The sequence below is a fragment of the Pezoporus wallicus genome, unplaced genomic scaffold, assembly GCF_028554395.1.
Source record: "Pezoporus wallicus isolate ANWC-B61680 ecotype Strahan unplaced genomic scaffold, APGP_CSIRO_Pwel_v1 scaffold_7402, whole genome shotgun sequence".
NCBI lineage: Eukaryota > Metazoa > Chordata > Aves > Psittaciformes > Psittacidae > Pezoporus > Pezoporus wallicus.
In genome coordinates this window covers 4,484,621-4,512,457 of record NW_026641037.1, presented here as the reverse complement: position 1 = coordinate 4,512,457, position 27,837 = coordinate 4,484,621, and the positions used below count along the sequence as shown (strand labels likewise).

At 48.9% G+C, this 27,837-nt stretch overlaps 1 protein-coding gene across 1 annotated transcript; it reads right to left on the bottom strand.

The window, feature by feature from the left end:
- Positions 1-10,888: 10,888 nt before the first annotated feature.
- On the bottom strand, positions 10,889-27,656 carry BDH1 (3-hydroxybutyrate dehydrogenase 1). Its single transcript, XM_057421672.1, has 7 exons — positions 27,523-27,656; positions 26,076-26,207; positions 22,962-23,034; positions 20,791-20,901; positions 15,700-15,841; positions 13,965-14,117; positions 10,889-12,695 (listed from the first exon to the last, which is right to left on the bottom strand). The coding sequence occupies exons 2-7, from the start codon at positions 26,156-26,158 to the stop codon at positions 12,226-12,228; spliced, it is 1,032 nt and encodes a 343-aa protein (XP_057277655.1). The 5' UTR covers positions 26,159-26,207; positions 27,523-27,656; the 3' UTR covers positions 10,889-12,225.
- Between the last annotated feature and the right edge of the window lie 181 nt (positions 27,657-27,837).

The following is a 27,837-nucleotide window of genomic DNA, read 5'->3' as shown; positions in this document are numbered from 1 at the left end:
CAAGTATTTTGTGGCAATGAATAACAAAAGAACAAGGATTTCTACCAGGCTTTTTAAGCTTGGGGGGAAAGAAGGTCTTTTATTCATTTTTTTCTTACACACCTTCCCTCCACAAAGGCAGTCAGGGTATCCAGTGTACAAGCATTTGCTGAGAAGGAGAATGTCTTCGTTTTGCAGCCTCTGTGTAAGCACCTCTGTGTAAGCTCCTCTGTGTATCATGATACCTTTAATTGTGCCTGCTATGCTCAGAAATCACCTATGATTTAATACAAACCATCTAATTGTTTGGCACAAGAGTTTCAGAGTGATCGAGCTCCAGTGCAGCCCCTCATGAGCTGCAGAGCAGCACTGCTCCCTCTCAGGGTGTTTTCTGAGACACCCAGAGCAAGGGAGAACCTCTCTGCAGCATCGCCAGCAACACTGCAAGGCTGGAGCAGGGAATAGCCACCTGTCCCTTGGGGATTAATGGCACTCTCATGTGCTGGTGAATCATTAAGCCCAGGAGAAACGGTTCTCCCACAGTAATTGTCTTCCCGTTGTGCAGTGATGTCTGCTAATAGCACTGACAGCCTTCGCCTCTGGGAAGCTTATAGTGTCAGAGCTAGAAAATGGGTATTCATGTTCCTCCTAACCCTGTGCAGACTTCAGCCTCTCTGAATAGCCAATTTTATCCCAGTAAATAACAGGCTTGCTTAGAAATATTATAAACAGTCTGATAAGTAAGCATAAATGGCAGGGCTGCTATTATACTGAAGGGTTATGTTGATACTACAAACCAATGCTGAAGCTGCAGCAGCAGTGCTGGAGTCACTGGGCTCCCAGACAGCACATCAGTGCTGCCCACTGCAGAGGTTCACCCTGAGACATTTCATATTGCTCTGGGATGTGTTTCCATAGCTATTCATTGACAGTGTTTCCAAGCTATTTAGTGCAAACAAAATAAAATGATAGTGTTTTACACAGAAGACAGCTCCCACAGTTTGTAGCTGCTGCAAGGCTCCTTCAGCCTTTGAGTACTAAGGGCTTATCAGCACCTTTGAAGACTGGGAGCAGTCTTGGAGGGTGCAGAAGCCTCAAAGAAGGTGTCACAAGTCTGAGCAGGGTGCTCAGGGGAGCCCGCTGAGCCTGAACTGCCTGTCCCTGCCAGGCTCCAGTCCCAGGCAGAGGAAAGACAGGGAAGGTTACAGAGCAGAGGATGGGGGATGTCTGGAGTCCTGCACAGTCCTGATGGAAGACGCTGCAAACACTGTGGGGCCCAGACACAGTTGTACCTGAGCAAACAGTGTGGTAGAGCCCATGTTGCACAGCTGGTCTGTGGGAACACCAGGGTCCGTCCCAGTCCTGTGGCACTTGGTGCTCAAATGCATGTCTGGGTGCTTGGTTTAGAAGACCTGGGAGAATCTGATGGCAGTGCCTGTGCATGGGGGGGACCAAGCTGCGGGTCCCTGCCTTATCGCAGCACCATGCTCTCCCCAAGCACAGCACACCAGATAAAAGGCAGTGGCATGTATCACACAGATAAGACATTCCCTCTCTGAAGCACTCTGTGACTGCAGCCCAGACAGGCCTCCCCTCGCCTCCCAGATGTTACATGACCTCCGGGGCAACGCTGCATACCAGAACTGCCATCTCTGTCCCCAGCAGTGCAAGGAGCAGGCAGGGCGAGCTGAGGTCCTGCACTGGACCAACAGACACCGGAAGGGTTCTGCTGCCCGAGCACCTGCCTGTGTCCTCCAGCTGTAACAGTCTGTTCAGTTAGAAACCTGCCTCTCCGTGCAAACCTGGCAGGGCAGGAACTCTGCCGGTGGAGGGGAGCGAGTCTGGCAGGTCTGTGCGCTCCCCATGGAGCTGAGTGGCTCTGCCAGCCTTGGGGCCGGGAAAGGCAGGCACTTAACCCAGGTCCCCATGAGCAGATCTCCTCATCCCAGGGGTCCCTGAGCAGCCCAGTCTCCCCAGCACGCACGTCAGGGGTCTCTTTTCCCCAGACAGGGGAAGGGATTCACAGTAACTCCTGGGACTGTTACTGCTCCCCCGGAGCCTGCTCAGGAAGTATCCAAACTTCTCTCATGAGTACAAGGGCTGCAGATCTGCTTCCCTGGGGCGAGCAGGCTGACGCTGCCAGCTAACTGCTCCAGCCGGGAGAGCCTGGAGCTGCAGAGAGAGAAAAGCCACCAAACCTTCTGTGACTCACACCGAAACCATGAGTTGTCTGCGTTTCCAGCCAGGCCTGTAATCAGGCTGGAAGAGGGCTGCTCCTAAAGGGGTGGGAGAGTGAGAAGGACCTGGCTGTCGGGGAGGTCACAGCCCGAGTGAGATGACCCCACAGCTCATCCCAACGGACACAGACTGCCAGGCTGGGGGAAGCATCTCAACAGCCACGCCTGCATTTCCCCCCGGCTGCTCGGCAGCTGCTGCTGCAGAAGCTTCAGTAGGTTTTGCCACTGACACTACTTGTACCACCTCCAAAATCAGGTCTTTTAAGGAATGCGATGTTTTAAGAGTTCTGCCGTAGGGGTGCGATGTGCACTGTTGCGGTTACAGCTTAACACATCCACCGCCTGGTTACCTGCTGGCTAAACATCCAGCCCTGCCCCTTTGCTGCCTTCGCTGCCAGGAATCCTCCGAAACAGTTGTGGTTGCTTTAGGAACGTTGTTATTAGCTCCACATCTCCTGCCTGCCCACCGCGGCGCTGCAGGAGCTCCCGAGAGCTCCCCCAGCGCACTGCGGATCAAAGCCGCCGGCTCAGCTCAAAGCACTACTGAGAGGGGATCTTAAAGAGCATTCCAGCCAAGTCCTAAAAAAAGCTCATCTGCTTTCATCCTCGCCGCAGTCTAACAGCCATCTACAGGCCCCTGGGTAATTCCTTGCGGATTCCCTTTCTCTCTGCTCTATCGAACCAGGGTGAATCCTGTCGAAAAGCACATTTCGAAGACGGTGACCTTGGCAGTCCCATCCCGACCGGCTGGGAGCTGGGTAGATGGGAAGGAGGCAGCGCTGGGGTGGTGTTTTCCAGGAGCAGGAGCTCAGCCTGGCGGGCATCCCCTGGAGATGCCAAGCACAAGGGCTGTATCGTATGTCCTGCCTCCTCCGAGACCTGGCTATCAGCTGGGCTGGGAATTCAGACACATTTTTTCCATCTCTGGGACAGAGTAAGCATGCTTGGATTTTTTTCCTAAAGAATTACAGAAGAGGGGGAACAACAGTCAGAAGATACAATCCTCCAGGGCACCAACATTTTTCTAGAATGGGAAAAAGAAATGCCCACTGTTAGATACCAGGACATCTGCCCCATTTCTGCTTTCCTGGTGCGATCCCCTGCACATGCCAGGCACACACCACCACTCAGCCCAGGCTAGGAACACCTCAGGCTCCGATTACTCACAAGTAACAGCATTAGCAGCAAATCCTCTATCCCACGGAAGACCAAACAGTGCAAAGCAAAGCCTCAGTGCTGCTGGGCAGAGCAGTGTGCAAGCGCGCACCTTGGGCCAGGTTAGCTCCTCAAGGCAATGGGAGAGACTCTGGCATGGGTCTTTGCTAGGGAATGGAGCTGGTGACTTTCAACATCATACGGGACATATGGCATTTTGATGCCGTGCGTGTCCTGGGAGAGCATCATACCCTGGACACCAGCACTGAAGGCATTCTGCCCAGAACAGCTCTGAAGTGGCCACATCTAGAACAAACCCCAAGCATGCATATTGCTGGTTCTCCAGTCTTCACTCTGAGGGATTTCTGGAGCAATTCAGCATGGGTTTCAGTTGCGCAAACCAGAGCATGGCTACACCAAATCAGAAAGCCACAGAAGCATCTGTGTGCAGGACCCTGCCGCAGGCTGGGGACCAGAGGGGGTGGCACAAGGTCAGCTGCAGCAGCCAGCACCACAAAGAGCCTTTCATGGTGGCAGACGAGACTGGGCTCAGCCTCATGGTGCAGTACCAGCCTGTGCATGGCCAGCAGCACCACGTGGCTCTGCTCCACCTGCACTTTGTGCTGGCGGCCCCATTGGCTTTGGCAGATGCATTGCCCCTTGTTCTCATCTGCTGGGGCTGAAAGTGACCTTGCCAGGGCCTGGGGACTGTTGCTCACCTCTGCCTAGTGCTCAGGACACCCAGTGCTTGTGGCACCCAGCTGGGCCACAGCACCAACACCCACTGCATGTGTAGTGGAACCGAAGGGAATGCACAGCTATAAGGCACCACATATGGGGCTTCATTGGGTGCCTGGCCTTGCAGACAAGCTAGCCTCACCTCCTTGGGCTGCACCAGGGAGAGGGATGAGCAATGGCTCAATGCTTACAGCCAAGGAGCATGGGTATCTGCCTACCTCAGTCCCACCACCTCTTCCACTTAGGAGGCCAGGCTGATGCATAAGAGAGGCTTTGCTGCATGCTCATACCATGAGCTGGAGATGGACTGCCAGCTCCCCTCTGTGTGCAGAAGCCAGGTAGCTGGAAGGAACCAGGGGTTTCAACCTGGCGCCAGTACCCTGGGGGCAGCCCATCCTCCGACCCACCACTGCACAGCCCTCCTGTGCAGCTGGGGCAGGAGCTGGCTGGAGGTGGTGCAGCAGATTCACTCAGGTCACTGACCTGCATTGGTTTTGGCAGCAGGTTAGAGACAAGTGACTTCCAGCGGTGCCAAGGTTGGAGGCTCTGGCGCTAGCACAGTGTGGGCTCAGAGCTTTCCAGGGCTGCTCTGGCCAGGGGAAACACTGCCCATGAGAAAGCTGTTGTCAGGGTGAGCCGGCTCCCTGCCATAGCTGGCAGAGTTGCTTCAGATTCCCAGATCCCTCAGGAGCACACAGGGACTCACTGTCCAGCCACATCCCCGCACAACCCTCCTGCAGCAGGCTACCCTGTGCCCCTGTAGCCTCCCCAAGATGCCACACCATCCCCCATGGCACCCCTGCCCTACCCCTGTGTGCCTGTCTCACCCAGCAGTGCCCCTGTGTCGAGCTGCCCCACAGCACCACGGTCCCAGCTGAATCTGTGAGTAAAACCTGCTTTAAGCAACAACAGGAGGGGGAAACATCTACGAGCCTGTTGAGGTGCTCCTGATATCCCTGCCAGTGGTTCATCTTCCCTGGCACAGGGTCCAGCAGCTCTAGCTATGGGTGCATTCCCAGTTTTGATGCAGAGAGCTCAGTCAGGGATGGTCACTGTCCCCCAGGCACAGAAAAGATTTTGGATGGCAAACTACAGCTGAGCAAAATCTTTCCAAATACACACCTGCATGTGCTGCATTTCTGTCTCCTCTTCAGCAACAACATGTAGAGTGGACACCCCCATAGCCATGGGGCATTGCAAAACACAGGGACATTACCCCCTGGGCCACCTAACCCGCAGCCCTGAACATGTCACCCCAAACAGAAGAGGTGGCCTCTACCTGACACAGCTTCCGACATGAGTTACCCCTGCACTGGTGAGACCCTTGAAACAGAGGGACACGAGCCTGGCACAGCACAAAGCCGCAAGCACCATGACAAAAACAGCCACTGAGGAGAGGAACCCAGGTGCCACTTGCTGCCCCGGGGACATTCACCCCTCCAAGCCCCTTGCTGATCAGTGCCAGAACACAGCTGGACACATATTGATCTGACCAAGCAGTTATCCCAAGGGAAGTCTCAGGAGCTGAGAAACAGAGGAGGGATTGAGAAGGAGGCAAGGGATGAGGAGGAGGAAGGGTTGCATTCCTGGGGGATGCTGCCTGGGCAGCAGCAGTACAAGCAGGGCCAGGCAGGGCTGTGCTGTGCCAGAGGTCTGACCCCCTCTCTCCTGCACAGGAATGGGCTTTCTGGACGTGCTGGTGGGCTCACTCGTGAGAAATGCTGCTCCACAGCGGGTGAGCTGGACTGAGGGATTCAGTGCTACAGGAAACTTGTAACACAGAGAGGCACAGCTGGCCCGCAGCGTTAGCAGAGGGAACGCAAACTCCCACCTCCGTGGAGCAGAGGGCGATTCCTTCCTCTGCCAAGCACAGCTAATCCCTGCAGAGCAGACTCAGAGAGGCAGGGTGGCATCCAGAGGAGCTTCTGGGAAAGTGCTGGTGAGCCAGAGGAAAGCGGCTCCTTCTGTTCCTGCTGATCCAGCACCCTCTGCTGCATGCAGCGCCCAGCCACAGGCACAGCCACCGGCTGCAGGGACTGCTCAGCAGTGAGAAGCAGCAGCAGGGTCAAGAAGCAACGGCAGGACAAGGAGAGAGGGGATGACCTCCTGGCACTACCAGCACCATCCGCAAGCGCAGGGGGTTGAGTAAAAGCAGCGTCAGGACTGCCAGGAGTATCCCCGTCAGAGCAGAGCCAGCCCTTGCTCCCAGTGATGTTTGTGCCTGGTGCAGGATTAGGGGCTCTCCACTGGAGGAAGGGAGAGGTTGTAGGGGTCAGTCCAGCCCAGTGGCACTAAAGACCAGCACCCTCCATTCCCCCAGGGTGGGGATGAAATGCCGCAGGCAGGGCTGAAATGGGATCCTGGGCCATGGGCAGGGCAGGGGAATCCCAGCTGGGGCTGGTCAAGTCCTGATGATCCATTGATCCATCAGGGAGGAACATCCTTCTCAGTGGTTTCAACTCATTGCAGATCTACAGATGGCACCAACAACTCAAAGCTTCTGCTGAATCAGTAATTTTTCCTGGTCTCTCCTTCGGACCAGTTATACTTTCAGTCTTGTGACAACCCATACCCCAGTTTCACTGTGAGGTGGATTGGCTCCTGGTGAGGTTTCCCACAATACCCTCAAGATCTCATGACAGCCTAAGCAGCAAATACCCTGTGTTTATGGGTACAACAGAAACCTGCTGCTTTCTGTGCTAGCAGTGCCCAGCCCTGAGTGGGCTGGTTCAGGTTCCCCAGCAGCGTTCAGACTCCTAAGGCCTGAAAAACTGGCTGGAAGTCTCTGTGGCAACATGTTCTCTCACAAGATTTATGGTCCATCTTGCTCCAGGCAAGACAGAAATACCACCGCAGTGATCACGCCAGGTATCACTGCATTTTCCTATTTGCTGTTCTGACATTCACAGCCAAGGAGAAATGAGGATGGGAACAATCACACTTTCACCCCTGGCTCCAGCAAGGAGCTTTCTGGGGGTTTGGTGTTCAAAGAGGGGGATAGAAGCCTGCTGTTACTTCCCAACACATGATTCTGGCTGGAAAATAAAGTAAGGCTGTGCTCAAGGACAAACACCTGCACAAGGTAGGTATTTATTGTCCCCTGGGAAGGGGATTTTAGTCATCTATGTCCTTTCTTCCCTTGGGAAAGGCATGACCCCTCATCAGTGCCCAGCCCAGTATGCTGATGGAGAGGTAAGCAGCGAGGGGAGCAAATACCCTAAGGACCAGCATGTTGAAGCTTGTCAGAATTGCAAAGGGAGGATGGGCCAAAGTCCCTGCCAAGGGACTGGGGCAGTTGCAGTGAGGCCATGGATCCCAGGGCACAGCTGCTCAGCATCAGTCAGATCCCAAGTGGTTTGTGTGTGAATGACCTGCTGGCTGCATGGCTGTGAAACCAGAGCATCCCCGCTTTGAGAAAGCTTTGTTTCCCCATGCGTCATAGGGGAGGCAAGGACAGGTCTCCCAGGCTTTTCTGATAAGGATGTCCCACATCCCACAAATCATTACACAACCTTGTGCTAGAGAAGGATGGGGAAAGGATGACCGGAGGACCCTGCTGCCAGGTCCAGTCCCTCTTCCAGTTAATTATAGTGGTAGAGACCCAGAAAGACAAACTGATCAGGGACAGATGCTGACAAAAAGGCATCTTCGAATAACTACACTTTGTAGGAAACAAAACCCTGTTAGCAACAATTATTTTAAGATAGCAGCCTACATCATAGCCAGACTCCTCATCCCTGTGCTTCCTGCAGCCTGCAGTGAGCTGCCTTCTGGCTATGGGAGCAGAGCAGCCTGGTCTGCAGTTTTCCAGGTGATGCTGAAGTCCTGCAGCCCTTTGGAAGGCAGAAGGTGGTGATGACTACCTCTGCCTGTCCCTCACCCACTGGAGGGGAGCTGCAGGACAGCATCTATGCCACTGCATGTCCCTCTCTCCACAGCAGTGACTGGAAGTCCCCAGTAACACAGGCCAAGCTGGAAGTCCTGTGTTTGCCATCGCCACCCTCCCCACTCTGCTGGCAGGTGATGATGGTGGCAGGGTATCTGACCCAGCATGTGTCATCCCAGCTGACTGCCAGAATTTGGGCACATTCACAGCATCCCTTTCACCCACCACTCAGCAAGGGTTGTGATGCCCAGGTGATGAGCAGGGGGTGGCACTGCCACTGCTACCTGCCGTCTGTGTGACCGGTGCACAGTCTGATCCTCACCCCAGCAGCAGCTCCTGCTTCTTGCACTTGTGCACAGTGAGGAAGAACTTGCTGCCCACTGCTCTGGTGGTACCAGACCAACGCTTCATCTTGCACAGGGAAGAACCAGAAAGCGTCCTTCCCCTTGCAGCACCCCGAAGCTGCAGCACCCCAAGGCTGCACCAGCAAGCCTTACATCACTGCTGGGAAAGAGCGAAGACAAATGAGTGCTGTGCTCCTGAGTGGTATCTCCCCAGGAAGGTGTCATCAGATCTGTGAGTTATGCTCCTGATTGCCTTCTTGTTTGCTGGGAAGATACCTTCTTTTCAAAGCCATGGTCCACAAAGTGCAGCAGCTGCACATGCACTTTGCAGCGAGGCCCCTTGGCTTCAGTCTGGTTGTAGTACAGACGGAGGTTTGACTTTACAGCTCAGCAACTGAGCCACTCATATATTTGAGCATCTATCTGTTTAACTGTTCTATTTAGTTCAGTTGAGTCAGACACTCTGTGCTCAAGCTATTTAACACTGCCTGAACAGGAGCGGTCTTTTCCTCTTTCCTGTTTCAAGAGCAGTCCTGTTTCCGAACTGCCAGCCCAGGACTCTGACTCTCAGCCAGACACACAGGGCTGAGACCTGGGAGAGAGGCTGGGCTAGACCTCTCCAGGATGTGGGAGCTGAGGCACGGGCCTGGGACCAGCTCTCCCAAAGCTGAGGGATTTCCTGGTGGTGAAATCATTCCCTGTTTAACTGGGAAATCCCTGCACTTCATCCAGAAAATGCGGCAGGAAGGGGTCACTTAATGCTAATGCAGCATTCACCACCCTCATCACTAGGAGCAAAAAATTCTGAAGTGAGTAGGACTTCATGATTTCTTCATTAAGGCTCAGAACAAGATGTAACAGCTATGAGTTAAAATTATCCCATCTCTGCTGCCTCCCACCACACAAGGGAAAGTTATTTTTAACTCCAGGTTGCCCAAGGAATGCTGCACATAAGATTTGTTGCGTCATCGCCAACAGTCTTTGGCAAGAAATTTGGGAAGAGAAATTTGCCCCCCTCTACCTACCTGGGATCAGACTAGGTCTAGAGTTGGGGGTGGGCACACCACAAAGTGATCCCTCCAGGCTGCCCAGCTCCTCCCGAGGGGGAAGTGGGGCAGCTCTGGCAGTGCAGAAGACCAGGTGCCCGGCCAAATCCTCATTTGCTAAGCTTTTGCTCTTAGTAGTTTTCAGATAAACTTGGTGGGTGAAGCTACTCCAGGAGCCGTGGTGACACTGTGCAGGCAGGACCTCAAGTGCGCTGGGCTGCAAGGACAGTCATGCAAAACCTGAGGGGATTAGCCTTTAATGCACTTCTCAGGGCAAACCCTAGGACTGTGGGATTGCCTAGATCCCAGCAGGAAAACTAACCAGCTTGCTGCCCTCCTGACCATGAATTGGCTACCAAACCCTCCCAATGTCAGGACAACTTGCACAGAAACCTGTATCAGCTGCGATGCATGGGAGCACACTCGCCATGGCCTCCCCATTGTGAGTGGCCACACGGTCCCCTATGAATCACTGCAGGGCCCCAGTACCATCACATCTCCTCTGGCTCCAGAGTGGTGGCAGCTTCAGAGCCCCCTGTGGGCACCTCATGCAAAAGAACGCAGAAGCCTCCAGAAGAGATGCTGGGTAGATGTGAGCACAGTTATCACTGATGAGCTTTATCTTTCTGGCTGGGAATGAATGTGGTACTGTTCAGCATTTGCTACATTGGTCTCGGGGATATCTGAGCTAAACTGAGATAACTCAGCTGTGCACTCAGGCTTTTCCATATCTTAACTTCATTAATGTCGGCATTAAAACCCAGCAGTACATGTAAAATTGAGAGCTAGCATCTCAAGTGGAATGACGTGATTTTTTTTTGTGCATCTTGGGCTAAATTCTTAGACTACAAGAACTTTCTCATAAAGACTTTTCTGTTTCTGCTATGTTATCTGCAAAACCTTGTTATCCAGCTGCTTTGATCTGCCTTGCAAGTCAGCCCTTGTGCCTGCTGGGTCTTTTGTGGCTCATACTCTTACATTTTGAACCAGAGAGAAGTCCACGTATTAGGAAATGAGGCAATATGTCCTGCCCCACAAGGTGCAGTTACCACTGCTAGGGCTCTGGAGAAAATCATGAGGATCTGGAAGCCAGCAAGTCTCTCCCAGGGTTTTATTTGGGGTCTGTCAGTGATCTGTTTTGTGGCTGCCCTGCTGAATCACTGCCATCCCCCTCCCCTCTTCAGAGCTCAGTTGCTCTTCCTGCTCACTGGGAATAATCCCCAATAATCCTTTGTAATCTGTGGGAGTTCAGTGCAGATGCCGGTTTAAGAATACACAGAGTCCAATGGTTAGCCATATTTGCCACAAGACGCAGGATACATCTGGTACTCCTGCAGAAGCTGTGCACTATCCAACATGGACATGCAAGACCCAAGACTGCACATCAGCCTCTGACTGCAGTGTGTATGCATAACAGGCATGAACCTCACCAGATTTAGAAAAACACCACTAAAGAATATGAGCTTTTCACCTTAAATATTTAAAGAACAGATAGGCAGCCTCTGAGTTTTGTTACCATTCATGTATACATTTATTAAGCCAAAGCAGTTTGATCATGTCACAATATGCTACTAAAGCACATGAGATCCCTTCTTTTTAACTTTACTAACAATGGTCATTTTAATTACTTTTTGTCTTCCAAGCCTAAAAAAAATAATCTGTCTGCATTCCCATGAAAGGCTCTTCTATGGTTTATGGGTTTTTTTCTTTGTCTTTTCTTACAGTACAAAATGAATGTTTCTCAGACATATAAACAACCATCATGGAAATGAAACGGCTCTTAAAATTAACTTTATTGTCATGGACGTTCTGTTAGATTTATGTTAGATGAATTTCAGCTCAGTGACTCCTTCAATGAAAGTTCCCGTTGTTATCATCACCTGCACCACAACAGTGCCTATAGGCCCCGGTCAGGGTTAAGGGCCTTCTGTGCAGGTGCTGTACAAATACTTCAGCGTAAACTTGAGGTCCCCGGTAAGAATGGCATGTCTGATGGGGCTATAACCCTTGCTGCTTCCCTCTGCTTAGCGGTGACCCTCACAGTTACAGGAGCTGAGTGAAACTGTTCTCCAAACTAAGTCTGGAGTTGATGCACAATGACTGAGAAGTGTTACTACAGGCCAATCCTGACTCCTGCAGTCCTGTGCGTAAAGCTGCTCACATAGGGGAATGCTCATGTGAGTAAGAAACTGGGAGTGGGAAAGGTCTGCAGGATTGAGTCCCTGGATGCGTGTAAGAAAAGCAGACCGGTTCCTTTTTCTCTAAGGTTTCAGTATAATTCTAAGAGAGAAATGCACAGGGTCAGTTGCTCAGTTTCAGCACCTCCAGCACTCTGAGTTCTGCTTCCAAATTAAAGAAGTTCTCTGCTCTGCCTTGGGCTACTGTGACCTGGAAAAGTCTGTTGGACACTCTTTGTCATTAGGAGGCAGTGATTTGCCATTACAGCATGGAGGGCAAATCAGTTTTATGGTGTGAAAGGCTGCATCCTAGGCAGGAATTGTGAAAATTGTGTTTGGCCATCAGCAAAAATTATTCTGAAAAACATTTCAAAGCAACTGCAGTTTAAATAATGATTACAACTTGGAATTTGAGGTGCAAAAAAACCCCAACTATTACATGAAATAAATAGCAAAGAATCAATGTCCCTGCACAAACATAATGCATTCCTGCCTATGAAGCAACCCTTGCAAATTATTGCCCTTTAGGTTATGTCAGATGTTTAAATGAACCCTTTAGAGCTAAAATACAGTACTCTGAAATGAGGTTAGAAAAACTTTAAAAGGACGAATGGGAAGTGTGTACAATGCTCTCTTTACAATGGATTTCCCACCTGGGTAGCTTCAGTAGACATAGAGCCGGTCGGAAATGGCAGCAGGCATGTGTGTCATGATCTGCATACGCAGCCACCAGTAGTAATCCATGGGGTGGTAGCGAGTGTAGGGGGTGGTGGAGGTGAGCGCGTGGGTCACGCTTTCAATGACTGGCGAGGTGTCTGTGGAGCCACTGTTGCAATACGTCTCCATCTTGCTGACCTGCTCGTCAAAGTACTTCCTGCCATAGTCTTTGCGCACTATCTCAGGGAGCTCATCCCACATTTTGTCTGCGATGGCTTTGATGCGCTCGGGGCTGTACAGGTTGGTGGCAGCAATGAAGTTGCCAGGCTCGACGATGCTGACCATCACCCCCTGGGGCTGCATTTCATACCGCAGGCAGTCGGAGAAGGCTTCCACACCGAACTTGGTGATGCAGTATGGTGAGCGGGCAGGACTGCCCATGCGGCCCATCATGCTACTGATGTTCACCACACGACCTAGGCAAAGCACAGCTCAACTGTTGTACCTCATCCAGAGCGGATACCCAACACACCACCCAACACATTCCTGCACATGCATCCACCTGCCCACTACACATTTGTAAGGTCTGCCTGGCAAACCTGCTCTTGCTCTATCTGAGCACTGCTGTTCTATGCAACAGCTTTCAGTCAGGAGATTAAGTCCACTGCTTGTGTGCCCTGGCTCATTATACTCGAGGGCACATGAACATGGTGACACACAAAGCTCAGTACTATGGGGAACAGAGAAGAGGCTGGACAGAGCCTGCATAGTGAGAAACAGGATTGCTCAGCAGCAATCAGGGCTGAGCCCAGACAAGAGGCAAAGAAAGCCTCTGGTACCAAGGCTAAGCTTGTTTATTTGCAAGTCAAAGGCACAAAATTCAGGAGCCCAATGATGGCTTATAATGTGTACCTCTTAAAAGGGAATGGATTGCTCCTGCACCACAAACTGGCAGAGTCTAAATCCACTGCACCCTTTCTGGGTAACAGCTGGATTATGGCTCCAGGCACAGAGCTGGGGCCTTTCTCCTCTTCAGAAGCCATCAGTTCTGGCTGGGGAGAATGCTGGTAGAAGACTGTGGATGCTGCATTCTAATCAGAAGTTGAAGTTCTCTGCACCTTCAATCTGCTCATTGCTGAGTTGTGTTAGAAAGAGAAACTTTGACCACAGAAGAAGATACCCTTCCATGGTGGAAGAAGTGCTACCTGGGCCATATAGCCCAGGTCTGCAAAACAGAACAACACTGTTCATCTGTGCATGCTCCAAGAGTAAAAAATATTCTCATTTAGTCAGGTAGTTGGGCTAAGTAGAGGAAAGTTTTTGCCCCTTTATGCCAAGACCCATGCAAGCTCCAGGTCTACATTCATTTCCTGTACAAACCCCACCTCTCATACATTACAAGCTCCCAAAGTAACACAGCTCATAGCTGACAAGTTCCCTGCAATAAGCATGCCATAGGGCACTGCTGCTGTTCACCCTGCCAGCACTGGCACAGATGGTTTTTGTATAGAGGGGATGATTGCACCTGGCACACGAATTTAGGGTGAACTGTTTTTCAGGACTGCTGCCTTGCAGTGTTTCTCAGAGCAGTTAGGTAATCTATCATCTGTGTGTATGCTGTGGGTCACATTCTGGTGTAAAGGTACGAAGGTGGCCAGTGTGCAGAGAGAACATTTTGGCCCCTAACACAGTAAGACATGGGGCAGGATGAGGGACTTGCTCCACGTCAAGAGGAGATCACTCACCCTTAGACCTCCGGATGAGTGGGAGAAAAGCCTTGGTAGTTCGCACAGTCCCCCACAGGTTCACTTCAGCTACCTCCATGTAGGTGTCCATGCTGGTGAACTCTACTTCCCCGAATGTGGAGATCCCAGCATTGTTAACCAGTCCCCAGAGCCCTAGAAAATAAAATCAAGCAGAAAGCTTTCCCTCTCTGAGACTAATAAGAGAAGCTTGGAAAAGGCCTTTCTAATAGATTATTGAACCACACAATAGAGCTTTTCATTACAACTTCTAATGATGGAAGCCAGACAGAAGAGAGTCCAGAGCAAACTTCAGTCTCCTGAGCAAATGTAACCACAATCAGGATCTGCCTGCACTGCCCAACACTGCAGCCACAAAGTGCCATGAATAAGACTCCCTTAAAGGGAAGTTATGAGCCAGCAAATGGAGAACTTCATCCTTGTCTAAGCTGTTCTCCTTGCATTCTCTTTTTACCCATTGTGAATTTTTAAAAGCAGCAAAGTTTAGTCTCTAGATGCAAATAATAAGAATATGCAAGACCTTGTAAGAAACAAAAGAGAAATTCTTTCAAAATAAAATTCCTTGTGTCACCATAAGAACTAGAATGTCTGCAATGCTGGGAAGGAGGCATGGGTGGACACATACAATAGCCTCTTCCTTTTACTCTGCTGCATCCAAATTGGCAACAACTGAAACTACCGACTCATTTGGCAATGAAAAGAAAGATTAAAAAGGAAATTGGGACAAAATGAACTCAATTCATATAACATTCTGATTGCACAGGAAACAGACTGGGCAAAGTCTGGGATGGCTTCTCTCTGCTGTTTCGAAAAACTCACTGTTATCTGTTGACTGTGTCCAGATCTGTGTTCTCAGAAGCAGCCCAGAAAAGGCAACTTCGTTCTGGCCTATGCTTGAGAACACAGGGCTAGAAAACTCAATTCATATAGAAGATCCATATATGAAAATAGTATTTAAAGAAAAGTGAAAGAAATAGGTTTATGCAAAATCCAAAATAAAACGTTACTGGTTGTTCTGCTTTTAAACAATCTTCGCATGTTCCATTGTGGATGTTCTTTAGGGGAAAAAAGTGCAGTTTACCAAAGGGTGAAAAGGTTTCAGGGACTGGGATTTTCACTGTACCAGAGCAGAATTTGCTGTCATCACCTAAGCACAATGAGGTAGGCAGGCTAAGAAAGTCAGTTAGTTACAGATACCCCCTGAACTCTGTAATGTATGATAGTATCTGCAATAGCACTGATAATCAGCTAGCTTCATGAAAAGGGAAATCCTTTGGAAAACCTCTCCATTTCCTTTGCCTTTTCTGTGTTTGCAGGAGACATTTCCATTGCTAATCTCCAAGCTTTGGGCGCTAGCCAGATTTTACAACATAAATGGAGTCACAATAAACTTCAGGTCACAGGAACAGAGCACTAATCCCAGGGCCTTAACCACCACCCTGATTTCTACTAGTGTCCCTATAGGAGCTAGTGGAGAAAAAAAGCAGTTTTCTTTCTAGATGCTGTCTTAAGTGGGAAGCTGCTTTCTTCCCACTTCTTCTTTAACTGTCATGGCACAACACTTAACAGGCCATTTGCTCTGCACTACTGCTCCTCAGAGTTTTGTGCCCTTCAACCATATGCTCAGCTTTTTAAACATACCCTGAAAATGCTCTCAGAGCCCAGCTAAGGGAGCTCTGCTATCTATGTGACCTTACAGCCCATTGCAGACACCTACCTTTCTCTGGGTCCTCCAAGCTGCTACTCACATGCTCCACAGCTCGATCTACTTCTTTGCTGTCACAGACATTGAGCTGGACAGTTCTCATTCGATCACTGTTCATACCGTCCAGTTCCTTGGACCCACCTTCTCCCTTGTCCTAGATGGGAAGAAAGCATTGGCTTGAATCTGGCCAAAGAACTTGTGTAGAAAATCATACACATAGCAACCATCAGATCAAGCAAAAGAGCGCACAAGGCAGTCACAGAAAAATCAGAAGTCCTGCAGCTCTAAGAGGAAGGGGATGGACAGGGCTGCTCCTGCAGAACACCATTCCTCCAATTCTCCATCTGACCAGGAGCCCTGCCACTGAATCACCTGGTACAAACTGTTTTGACCACCAAGAAAGAAGCCAGAGCTGGATGTGTGACAGCTAGGCGACTCCTGCCCAGTACAAGCTCCTGAGATCTAGCTATGCCCCCCTGCTGCAGTGATGGGAACATGGTGCAGTTCTCACTTTAGCTTGCAGGTTCCCCTTGGTGTCCTTTAAGCATCTTGCTCTCTTCTCTGCCTCCCACCATGAGCTTTTTCTCACTCTGGTTTCCCATCTCCATTCTTTTATTCCCAGCTCATAACAACAGATTCCTTCAGTATACACATATCCACTCACAACCCAGCCAATTAACTGCAGCCAACCCCTGGGATACCTTTCATATGGGCCACACACCACTAGCAACAAGGCTACTGCACCCAGAGCTAGTCCCTTCACAGCAGTCAAATGTGGCTGTGGTGTTTCCAGGACAGAAACACGGGTTATTAATATGAGTTTGAGACTATCCCTGAATCATTCTCATGGTTGTAAGCTATTGGACTGTGCTGGCCACTCCAGGGTACTTTGGTAGAGGATGATGAGGTCTAGGTCTGAAAATAATCACTTTTTTGGAACAACCCTACCTCTGCTGTGAGGAACTCCTTCTGTCCCCTCAATATCACCCCTCACTAGAAGTCTTTTACTCCCCATTAACAGGCTAGATATGGAGTGTGTCCCACAGGATCATCTAATGGCTGATGTGCTCCACCCCCACCACTCAACTCTCCAGGTAGCCCCACTCCTGTGTCAGCATCAGCAGGCAAGCACTGGAGTGCTTTTCGCTCCTGAGAGATGAGGCTTTTTTGGATAGATAGCTTTTCTCCCTCTGACCTGGAACAGGCCGGTTCTTCATAGAAGGGCTGTCTTCTGCCTGCTGAATGACATTAGATCATTCTAAACACCTCAAGCTACAGGCACTCCCCATCAGAGACTGCCAGCAGTCAGCTGACAATGAAGTGGTGCCCATCTCTGCAGTCTGAATCCAGGCTGCCTATTTTCTGCCTCAAGTGAGAGCTCCCTTCAGACACCACACTTCAGATACCACACAAGGATGGCCATATGTCCCCCTGTCTCTGTGCCACCTGACTTCCAGAAAACCTTCTCCTGGCTCCTCTCATTCCTGGGCTTATCCTTTGTTCTCACACAGTTCACTAACTTAAATACCTGATGTCCCCTCTTGTCTTCTTCTCCACCCTTCCTTACTCCATTGCAAGCTGTTAATACTGGTTAGTATTTGTTCTTAAGAGAAGGCATCTACTGCACTCTCTTCACACAGAAGCGCACTGCATACACAAAGGAGCAGTTAAAAGTCCCATGCATAGCTCAGTAGTGTTTGTTTCTACGGTGACTGAAAACCGTTTTGTGCTAGAGTTTGCTGTTCACTCAACAGGTGCCAAAGCCAGTGTGTATGGCAAAGCGTTAAAAAACATACTAGTGGCACATGTGAGAATACCAGTAGGGAATCAGCAAATACAAGCATGCAAGTCCCTTGAAAACAGCAGATATAACTAAAAGGAAAAGGAATAACAATAAGGCCAACATGCTTATTTCCCTGATCTACAAAAATGCTACAAAATCCCTGGGCCATAGCAACACAGCAGCCTCAGAGGCCTTGTAAGCTCTACTGGGACCTTCACAACATCCTCTTCTTCCTCCTTTAAGGGAGCATCTCGCTTCCACCAAGCAGCCAGGTGCTTGGACAGGGACCCTTGCGGCTGGGAACCTGGTCGAGAGTTGGGCTCCGGGCATTAACCCAGACTCATAGGGCCATTCCCTTGGCTCTCCAGAAAGGGCAGATAGGTGGTGTTTAAGGCAGGCACCCTGTGATTGTGTCATGCTGTCCTGGTGCGGGATGCAGCGTGTCCCACAACCCTGGGCCAGTAACCAGCAGTGGAAGGACCTTCTCATGCTATACCAAAAGACCAGTACATCTCTGCTGTCAGCCCCAGGGCCATGGCAAGAGGACTCAGCTCTTGCATACTGAAAAAAAACACATTGCTGCCTCATCTTCCTCTTAGCATGGTTATCTTCTGGGGCCCATGGGCTTTAGTTTGTACCTCTATCAGTGTGTCCTTCAAGTGGTATGTAACACCCTGTGACTCTGAGCACTCTTCTGAGACATACAGAAACTGGTCTGCATGCTGGCTTGCTCAGATAACCTCTGCCTTCTCATACTCCTGTAAGCCACAGCAGGCCCGAGCACACAAAGCAAAGCAAACAGGGATTCCATCACACTCCTGACAGCCATGACAAACATCACGTATGTCCACTGGTATGAGATACTGATGGAAAAATACCTTCTTCATCTTGTGTCAGCTAGCTCCTCCAGCTATTGACCAAAGAGGAAAAAATAAGACAGCTGCAGCATGATCATTCATTGGATCCAGTCTACCGCTGTCTTTTGGCAATGAAGTACCAACACAACCCTCACATGAATCTGTTTGCTGGTGAAAATGTTAGGAAGAAACTGTGTGTGAAATAGCATACTGTTAGCACAGATCCATCGTCAGGCTCCCCTCAGTTGTGGCTCTAAACACTTCTCTCAGGTTTCCTTCAGTAAAAACAGTCAGATGCTCAGGATCTGGCTCTCTAGAAAACCCTTCCTGAATGAAAAGTCAGCACTGCACACACTTTTGATCTTCAATAAGGATGTGATGTTCCCAAGAACAGTGCATACCCTGAGGACATGATGGCTCCCCAAGCTGCAGTATGCTTCTGATGTGCAGGTGTGCTGTGACAAACAGTCCTGTGAAAACAACACTGAAGTTTCATAGCCATTTCCTCACTGTCAGGGCTAGGTCAAATACACTCAAGCAAAAAATGATGCTTCTTATTTCTACTTCCACTTCTATCTAGCATCTAAAAACACACCAGGCATTTTCTGCCCTAAAATCAGCACCAGCAATAACTATACTGATCAGAATTCTGCTTATAGTTTTGTTAGTGAAACTTGAGACACAATGAGAAATCAGCTCAGTCTCCTGGAGTTGTTTTAGTTCTACAGGGCAGTTCTACATAAAATATATGCCATGAAGGCACACAGGAGGCCAACTGGTTAACTAAAGGAGCTTTGGCATTTTACAGTGTTTTTCTGATGACAACTTCTGTTTCCAGTCTTGCCAAAGTCACACAAATTCTGGAACATGGGATGAGAGTCCAGCTACAGAATAAATATTTAATTACACAGTGATACCGCAGAGCCTTTTGCTGATTTTTGGCAATGAAATAAATGTTGATCAAAGCCTAAAAGAGTTCTGGCATGCTGCTGCATGTCAGCTTATGCTAAAATTGTCAGAGGCACAGATTTTCCACTAACATGCATTCAGTGGAATGAGTACTGAAGACACCAAATGGGAAGTTTCAGTGACAGTTAAAGGCATGCTCACTGAGAATTAGGTCTCTGGCAGCTCAGACGGGGGAAGTGAAACTTAGAAGTAACTTTGCAGCCCTCAAATTTTTGAATCCTGCCAACATAGAGGCAGGCTCTTATTCTAAACAATGGATTTTAAGTCTGCAACATTCTTGTATTTTCTAATGTTGATCCACAGTTAAAAGAGCTGAGTAGAAACATCTGCCAAAAAAGTACTCATCTACCCTCTCTCTTCTTGACACCTTTTGAAAAGCAGCAGTTTATAAGACGTCTTGTTCTGCTGTGAAGCCTGTAGAGGGAGCACAGGTTAACAAATAAACCCCTGACCCAAAGCTGAGACACAAGGAACAGAGCTATAGAAACACAACCTTCTCTTGAAAAAATGCTGCAGAAAGAAACTAGTAATTTAAGCAAAACATAGTAATAGTGGAAAAAATAACAGTACAAAGGGTATGGATAACATAAAAAAACAGCTGGCAAATTCTCTTTGAATAATATAACTATTCAACATACATTTATAGAATAGAATCATAGAATAGTTAGGGTTAGAAAGGACCTTAAGATCATCAAGTTCCAACCCCCCTGTCATGGGCAGGGACACCTCACACTAAACCATCACTTACAGTGATGAGTAAGCTCAAAGATTAGGATCATCAGACCCACCCCAGGATACCCCAAGGAGTAAGTTTGTTTCTGTTGGGAAATGGACATGCAGCTAAAAAAGGGCAGCACTTCATAGGGAGAGGCTAAAGCTCTCTCCTGTTCTCCATGACCAGGCACCTCTGACTGCTGTACAGAGCGCTCCTGGAGAATGTGTCAAGATTTCACCACTAAGCTGTCTGTGGCCTGATTCTGCTCTCACTTGCACTAGTGGAACTCTTTTTGCTTTCACAGTGATTTCAGAACATCCTCAATACACACTGAGGTAAAGCTTTACTTACGAATATAGAAAAATACGCTCATACCATATGCCATAGAATCACTGGTGGCTTGGTGTACATCACAATTACAGATAAACCCTGCACAAATATGTGTAGTTCGAGAGCAGGGCCAATGGTCCAGACTTAACCTGATCCCAAAATTTGCTTATGGATAAGCCTATAAAGTCAGGTTCAGGTTTCCAGTCCATCAAATATGGAACAGACCACAATGTTGTGATTCAAATAAGAATCTCCCCATGTTCAGACCTGGTTCTGGTCCAGACCAGGTTATGCTCTATGAAATTCAAGCACTCATGATAACCCTTTGGGCTATCAACTGCCCTCCTTCTCGCAGGGAGAAAGCTGTTCAGAGTGGAGGGGGAAGACTGGATTTGCTACATGTCTGCTCACATGCCACAGATGAAGAATACAGTTTTTGTGTTCCCTACCTTTTGCAGGCACCCAGCGTAAATAATGAAGCCTTTGGCATGCAGGTGCTTGGCCAAGGCAAATCCAAAGCCTGAGTCACAACCTGTTATAAGCACAGCTCTGCTACCAATCTGCAAAACAGAACAGAACAAAATGCGCTGGAATTGAGTATCTGAAATCAGTGATTGGTAGTACACTGAACAAAACCATGTCCTTTGCCAGGAGCAGTCTGTTCCAGGGATGTTGTCTGCTCTCATTGCCAATACTGCCACCCAGTGCCTCCTGAAGACAAGAAACGAAGGTTTCATATGTAGTTCACTCCGGTGAGGCAGAATCACTGTCCCTCCAACACAGAGAACATTGGCACTGTCCTGGGTTCAGCTGTACCAGTTATTTTTCTCCTTTGTAGCTAGTGCAGTGCTGTTTTCTACTTTAGCCTGAGAACAATGCTTATAACACACTGACATTTTTACTTGTTGCTATGTAATGTTTACTCCCATCAAGGACTTTTCAGTCTCAGGCTCTACCAGTGAGGAGGGGTACAGGGAGCCGGGAGGAAGTAGAGACAGGACACTTGACCCAAACTAGCCAAAGGGGTATTCAATCCCACAGCACGTCATGTTCAGTATATAAACTGGGGGGAGATACCCAGAAAGCCCAGATTGCTGGTTGGATTGGGCTGGGTATTGGTTGGCAGGTGGTGAGCAATTGTATTGTACATCACTTGTGTTTATTATAGTCTTTTCTTTTTCCCCTTTTAGTTTTATATTCTCTTCCCTTGTTACTTCCCTTATCATTATTATTATTGGTGGTAGCAGTAGTGATTTGCGTTATACCTTAGTTACTAAACTGTTCTTATCTCAACCCGCAGGAGTTACATTCTTTTGATTCTCCTCCCCGTCCCTCCAGGAGCAGCAGGGGGAAGGAGGGAAGGAATGAGCAAGTGGCTGCATGGATCTGAGTTACCGGCTGGGCTTAAATCACGACAGGCACCTGTGGCAACAGGGTCCCAAGGCAGAGACCAAGCACACCATTCTCTGGCAGCTCACACCCATCTTGAAATGTGAAAATATACCAGACAGTTTCCCAGATGTGTTTTCCTGCAGTAGGAACTGTTCCTATATGTTCAAAGCAGGCAGGAGCCCGCTCTTGTGTGCCATGCAGCCCATAGGGCATGGGGTAGATAGCTTAGCTGAAGAAAGAATAGGGACTGACATTACTGATTGCTCATTCATTTTTCTCTCTCTAGCATGTAAACCCTCTAGTGCTGGGTTTCAGAAGGTAAGCAGAATCAAGTGGGTTTAATATCTGAAATTAAAACTGGTTGCTCATAGGTCTTTTTGTTTCTTTGCTGGTCATCTTATTTTTCCAATTAAAACTTAAAACAGAAGTATACCTCCTTCTTTCTCCAGACCCCTTCTTCTAACCCAAAGAGAGCCAGCAGTTAAGTGACATGTTAAAGGCTGCATGGCTTACCGGACATTCCAGCAGCAAGAAGTGCACATGCAGCAAGGTGCTGCTGTGGGTAGGATTAGATAATAATTACTTGCAATCATTCCAACTCATCTCTTAACAAACTAGCAATTTGGCTTTCCCCAGCATACACAGGGATTCATCAGGGTCACAGCGGAAGCCCAGAAGCGATGCAAGGGCCATATATGAATTCCTCTGAGACTGTTCAGGGATTACGAAGCAAGATGTGCATGTTCTAGCACTGCTACAGTGCTGAGTTCTGTGCCTCAGGTAAGGGGGCAAAACATGCCCCTTCTTATTGCCTGGCACTGTTCCTGGCAAACTAGCACCTTCCAGCAGAGGGCCTTAAGGAAGATGGCCACTCTCCAGATCAAAAGGTGAGGACACACTGATTTATTTACATCTCTTTACACAACCATACTCCAGAAAGAGCACAGTATTAGGAAGTTGTTATGCAAATTCCCTCCACTGTAAGGTGGAAGATTTCATTTGCTGAGTTCCAAAAATAGAAGAAACCAAGTAGTCTGATTATTTCCATCCCTAGCACCATGCTACGTCAATGGAAGCTCTCTGCTAGGAAAGAATGTGGAGTATGCTGGAGAGGTCCAGCTCAGAGTCTTTCTGGCAACTCGGAAAGAAGAATTTGGTCACCAGGCTTCAGGGATTTTAAAACCTCAGCTCAACAGAACTAGTTCCTGGAAAACACAATCATACTCACCTGATCAACTTCATTTGCATAAGAGCGGCTGCCACATGGGGACAAGAGAGGGAAGCAAAACCTTTGCACAGGTCTGTTGGTAAAACAAACAAAAACAACAGAACAATCAGGCACAGAATATCCTGTCTGCACCCTCATCCTGCAGCTTACACATGAAAAGGAATGTAGTATTGTCTTTATGCATGATGTATACTGTCATTTCAGAAGACAGAATCCAGCCTACAGTTCTCCTTAGTCTGAGCCTGTGTGTTTTCTACTGTATGAAACATTTGTTTCTTCAAAGAGCTTGATGTTATTTCCAGCTGCAGAAGATGTCCGGATATCACTAATTCTAAAACAGCTCCGGGTCTGGAGGCACAGAGCTGCTTCCACTGCAAAATGGGCAGTAGAGTGTTTTCATTTCCAACAGCAACAACACTCTCACTTAACAGTTGCACAAAGCTGAGGTAGAGGAAGTTATTCATTTGCCTGATGAAAGTATTCTGCCATAGCATTGACTCTGATACCTACCCCAAGGCTGAACTTGCTTGGATCTGTCTTCCTGCTTCTACACACCGCTCTACTCTTCTGTCATCTTAGATGACATTTCTTCCTCTACAGCTTTAGATACTATTAGATTTTATATCCCCTCTTTGCAACTGTTTAAGCTAAGAGACACCACATCTTTCAGCAATACCTGCCATGCAGGTCTGAAGCTCCTCCACATAGTATGTCCGACTCACAGGAAGACAAACCATGTTCACAAAGACAGATCAAGCAAAGCAACAATGCCTTCCATGGAGTAAGACTCTACTTAGAAAAGCTATGCTACCAGTAGCATCATGCTGTCTTAGGTCTTGCCATCATTCATCAAACTGGGCCTAGACAACACACCACAGTGACCCTAGCCTCTGTCCTTGCCAACATCCTCTCTGAACTGTATCTGCTTTTTCATTTTTGCTTTGGGCACTGACATTGCCCTCCCAGAGACTTCTGGCCTTCCCCTAGATTTGCTGTATTTGATCTACCCTAACAACATCTGTCTGTCAGCAGAGCTTATCTTCCAGGCTGCTCTTCCATCCTGTAAGTGAATCTGCATCATCATTCACTATTATCTCCTGCTCACATTACAAGCACTCCCAGGGTGACCTGTGCTACACTGAACAGCAACTTGCAGACACTTTGGCTTCTAAGCTCCACCTTGGGAAAACAAGGCTAGAAAAAGGGTCTGCTTGGGCAGAAGCTTTGAACCAGATGGAAATGGAGCTTGTTTATATTCAGGCAACAGTGTTCACTCACCTTCCTGCAACAGTTTAGCTTGTTTTCTACCTTTGAGTGTCACAAACCCAATCAGCTCTTGAAACAGCTACAGCCGATATAATCGCTGCAAAGGTCAGTCCCCAGGCAAGGTCTGTGTTAACATCACTGACCTGCAAACATGACCTGGAACTTTTATCTCACAAATAAGCTTCTCTGTGTATCTTAAAAGTGTCCAGAAATGTTGATAACATTTCTTTTAGTTGCATGAACTTGATTTTTATTTTTCAGTGTCATGTCTGGTCCTGTTATTTCACTGCAGAGCACTGATTTGCTGCACTCTATTCATAATAACCTGCAGAGAATAGCTACTTGACATTCTGCCTACCTTGACCTGAAGCCAAGGGCATCAAATAGGTGCCAGCTGCTGATAAGCAGGAACATCACCAGAGGAAACAGCTACGAAGCCTATACAATGCTAGTCCCCACACAGTATGCTAATGTACCACAAGCCATTTTTGTCATTCTGCATGACTGAATTCTAGAGACCACAACTGAGACTTCTAAAGTGCACAGATGGTCCTCGAATTGAATCTGTGCCTGTAACCATGGACCACTTTTTTCACTTACACCAAAAAAGGCAGTCCTTAGCTTGAAGAGTCAAGTACATAAATGCTACCTCAAGGTATTAAGATACTAGTATAATGACAACACTGCCTTCCAGATGAACAAATTTCCATTTCAGGTTTAGCAGCTTGTGGGTACTTCAAAAAATGCAACACATTTTTGCCCCGAGTACAAGACACACGAAGCACAAATACACAGTAAGCAAAATAGAAGAATATGCTGAAAATTCTTTTTTCAAGTCAATAATTCTTTTTTCAAGCATTAATTTGTACTTTTAAGGCTGGTGCAGCTTTGGGGTATGTGTGTGTAGTAAATAGGAGATATAAGGCCTATGTCTGTTTGCACAGGAAATCTCTAACAGCTTAGCTGTCTTTGCTCTCTACAGCTCTGTTACTGGAGCCGTCCTTGACAGTGATGGTGCTGGACACCACTACCAACAGCAGTAGAAAAACACTGGAGGTGGCAGTTCTTGCTTAGCAGGCCATGAGCCATTTTTAAACAGCTTACGAACAATTTGTGGTAAACACACCATTGTTTGGGAACCCTGCCCTAAGCCAGTGAAAGCACTCAACTTGCTCTGAATTTGGACTAGTAGGGTTCTGATCATATATCAAAATAAAAGGTTTTTTTTTTTTTTTCAGAGCTAGGAATTAGATAGGCAATTTTCTGTACATGTTCAGAAAAAAAAAGCTTCATTACTCAGCCCACCTCTGGTCTTCACTAAACCCCTCCCCTCAAATTTCTCTTTATTTCCTGTGATTCATGGCCTCTTTGATGAAGTCACAGAAATACATGAGGGTTTCTTGCTCTGCAGCAAAGCCTACTTGCTGATATTCAGAAATAAATCTTTGCTTGACACTGAATTAATGCTCTGCTCAATCTCCTTTTGGCTGCAGATGATTGTCCAAGTGCAAAAAACACCAAACAACATGTTGCCAACCCTTCCTTGCAGATAGAGTCCATCTGTACTCAGCTCAATGACAGAGCACTGGCATGGGTTGCCCAGGCAGGTTGTGGAGTCTCCATTCTAGGACATACTCAAAAGCCACCTGGACACAGTCCTCAGCAATCAGCTCTAGGAGGTCCTGATTGAGTAGGGGGGCTGGACCAGATGACCTCCAGAGGAGCCTTACAACCTCAACCATCTTTTGATTCTGTAAATAAACTGTCCCATTGAAATTATATGAGCCCTTTATATATGCTTTACTCAAGATCTCACTCTTTCTTCTTCTCCTCCACCTAGTTACTTACCTGAGGCCATTCCCTGGGTCCTTGAAATTCAGGGCTTTCACAGAGAAGCTCAGGAGAGGCCGGGACAGTTTAGTAGCCAACATGCTTTCAATTAGCACACTCTACCAACTGCAGTACTGTTCTTCCTTTGTTCTGCAATACAAGATAGCACCTGTTGCTCAATTATTTTGTAAGTCATGCTGACTCCATATTTCAACATGAAAATAAAGTCCAAAGGAACTCATATTTTCCCCCTGCAGTCCCTCACAGTGAGATAAACAGCTCAACCTTCAACTGCCTCAAGATGCTTTTAAGTAAGGAAAAAAGATTATAAGTGAAGTAACCAGCAGTTAGGCATCTAAAGAAAATCTAAATTTCTCCTTCTTCGGCACATCTTTAACTCTGAACCAGCTAAAAATTAAGGTACCTTCATGGAATAGATTATTTCAAGTGAGCTATATGAGACAGTGCTAAACTAAAATAAAACTTCAAGTCATGGATGCTGTTACATGTTCTGAAAGCAATCCTTGGGCTTTTCAGCTAGTACAACCATGCAGTTAAAAATACATTTATTTCTAATTAAGTAGAAGGTGATGCTGCACTGTGCACAGGGAATCACTGTGCACTATGGGGTAAAAAATGCTCAAGAAGGAGAATTAAGTACAGAAATTGAGTTTCAATCACATATATCCTGGATAAATCCGATCCAACACACACACACACAAAACAACCTCCCCAGCCTAATGCCCAGCCCCCTTTATTATAGCAGAGAAGCGGTGTCTAATTGTTAGGGCTCATTTGCATCTCTGCCGGGGGCTGGGCTGCTGCTGCGGCAGCTTCGGGGCCTGCGGGAAACAGGCCTCGACCGAAAACTGGGGCAGCTACTAGAGAAAGCGCCGCGGTGGGGCACCTCCTAGCTCAGGCTAGGAGGTCTGTGCTCGGGAGGCCCCGGTGACTTCGGCACCCCCCAGAAACCCGGGGGGTTGCTGATCAAATTCGGGAGCTCGGTCGCTACGCCCACAGTTTGCGTGAGGAAAGCTGTAAGGAGGCGGCGCGGGGCCGGGCCTTCCCCACTCAGCGCCCGCGGCCCTGCCCCACGCCCCGGCGGTTCCCGCGGCCCGGGACGGGCTGACGGCCTCGCCATGGCGGCGCGAGCGCGTGTCGGTCCCGCGCCCGGGCAGCGGCGGGGCGCGGCCTTCCACGCGTGACCGACTTGGGGCGGGCGGCAGGCGGAGGCCGCGCAGGGGCTGATACCGGCGCCATCCCCCCCGCTTCCCGCCGCGGCCTGCCCAGCCAGCATCGCTACCTCCCCACGGGCGGGCAAGGTCAATCCCCGGGCGGCCCGGCAACCAGCGACCCGGCAGGGCTGGCCTACCGCTGCCGCCGCGACATCCCCCTAGCCCGCCTGCCCCCTTTCCTTGGAGGCCCCTGAGGCGGCGGCGGCGGCAACGAGCCACCCACACGTTACCTGGAGCCCGCGGGCCTGCCGGGTGCTGCTGCTGTTTGAATGAGGCTGGGCCGGTGCCCCGGCTGCCGGGGAGCGGCGGGGGGCGGGTCGGGGGAAGGGCTGGGGCGGGCGCGGGCGGTGGCGGCGATACGCGGCGGCGATAGGCTGCGGCCACTGCGGAGAGCCGCGATGGTGCCTCTGGCGCTGGGTGCCGCGATGCCGCTGGCGGGCGGTTCCTGGCCCGTCGCCTTTTTGTCCTGCTGCGGAGGTCCCGCCGTGCCGTGCCGTGCCCTGCCCTGCCCTGCAGTGCCCTGCCCTGCCCTGCCCGTGAGTACC

Excerpts from the sequence above, each read along its gene's own strand:
- BDH1 (XM_057421672.1), bottom strand. The coding sequence starts at position 26,158 with ATGTTGGCTACTAAACTGTCCCGGCCTCTCCTGAGCTTCTCTGTGAAA. Across the intron at positions 15,842-20,790 it reads ACGCTGGGTGCCTGCAAAAG|GACAAGGGAGAAGGTGGGTC; the intron begins GTAGGGAACACA and ends CTTCCCATCTAG. Across the intron at positions 12,696-13,964 it reads ACTCATCCGGAGGTCTAAGG|GTCGTGTGGTGAACATCAGT; the intron begins GTGAGTGATCTC and ends TGCTTTGCCTAG.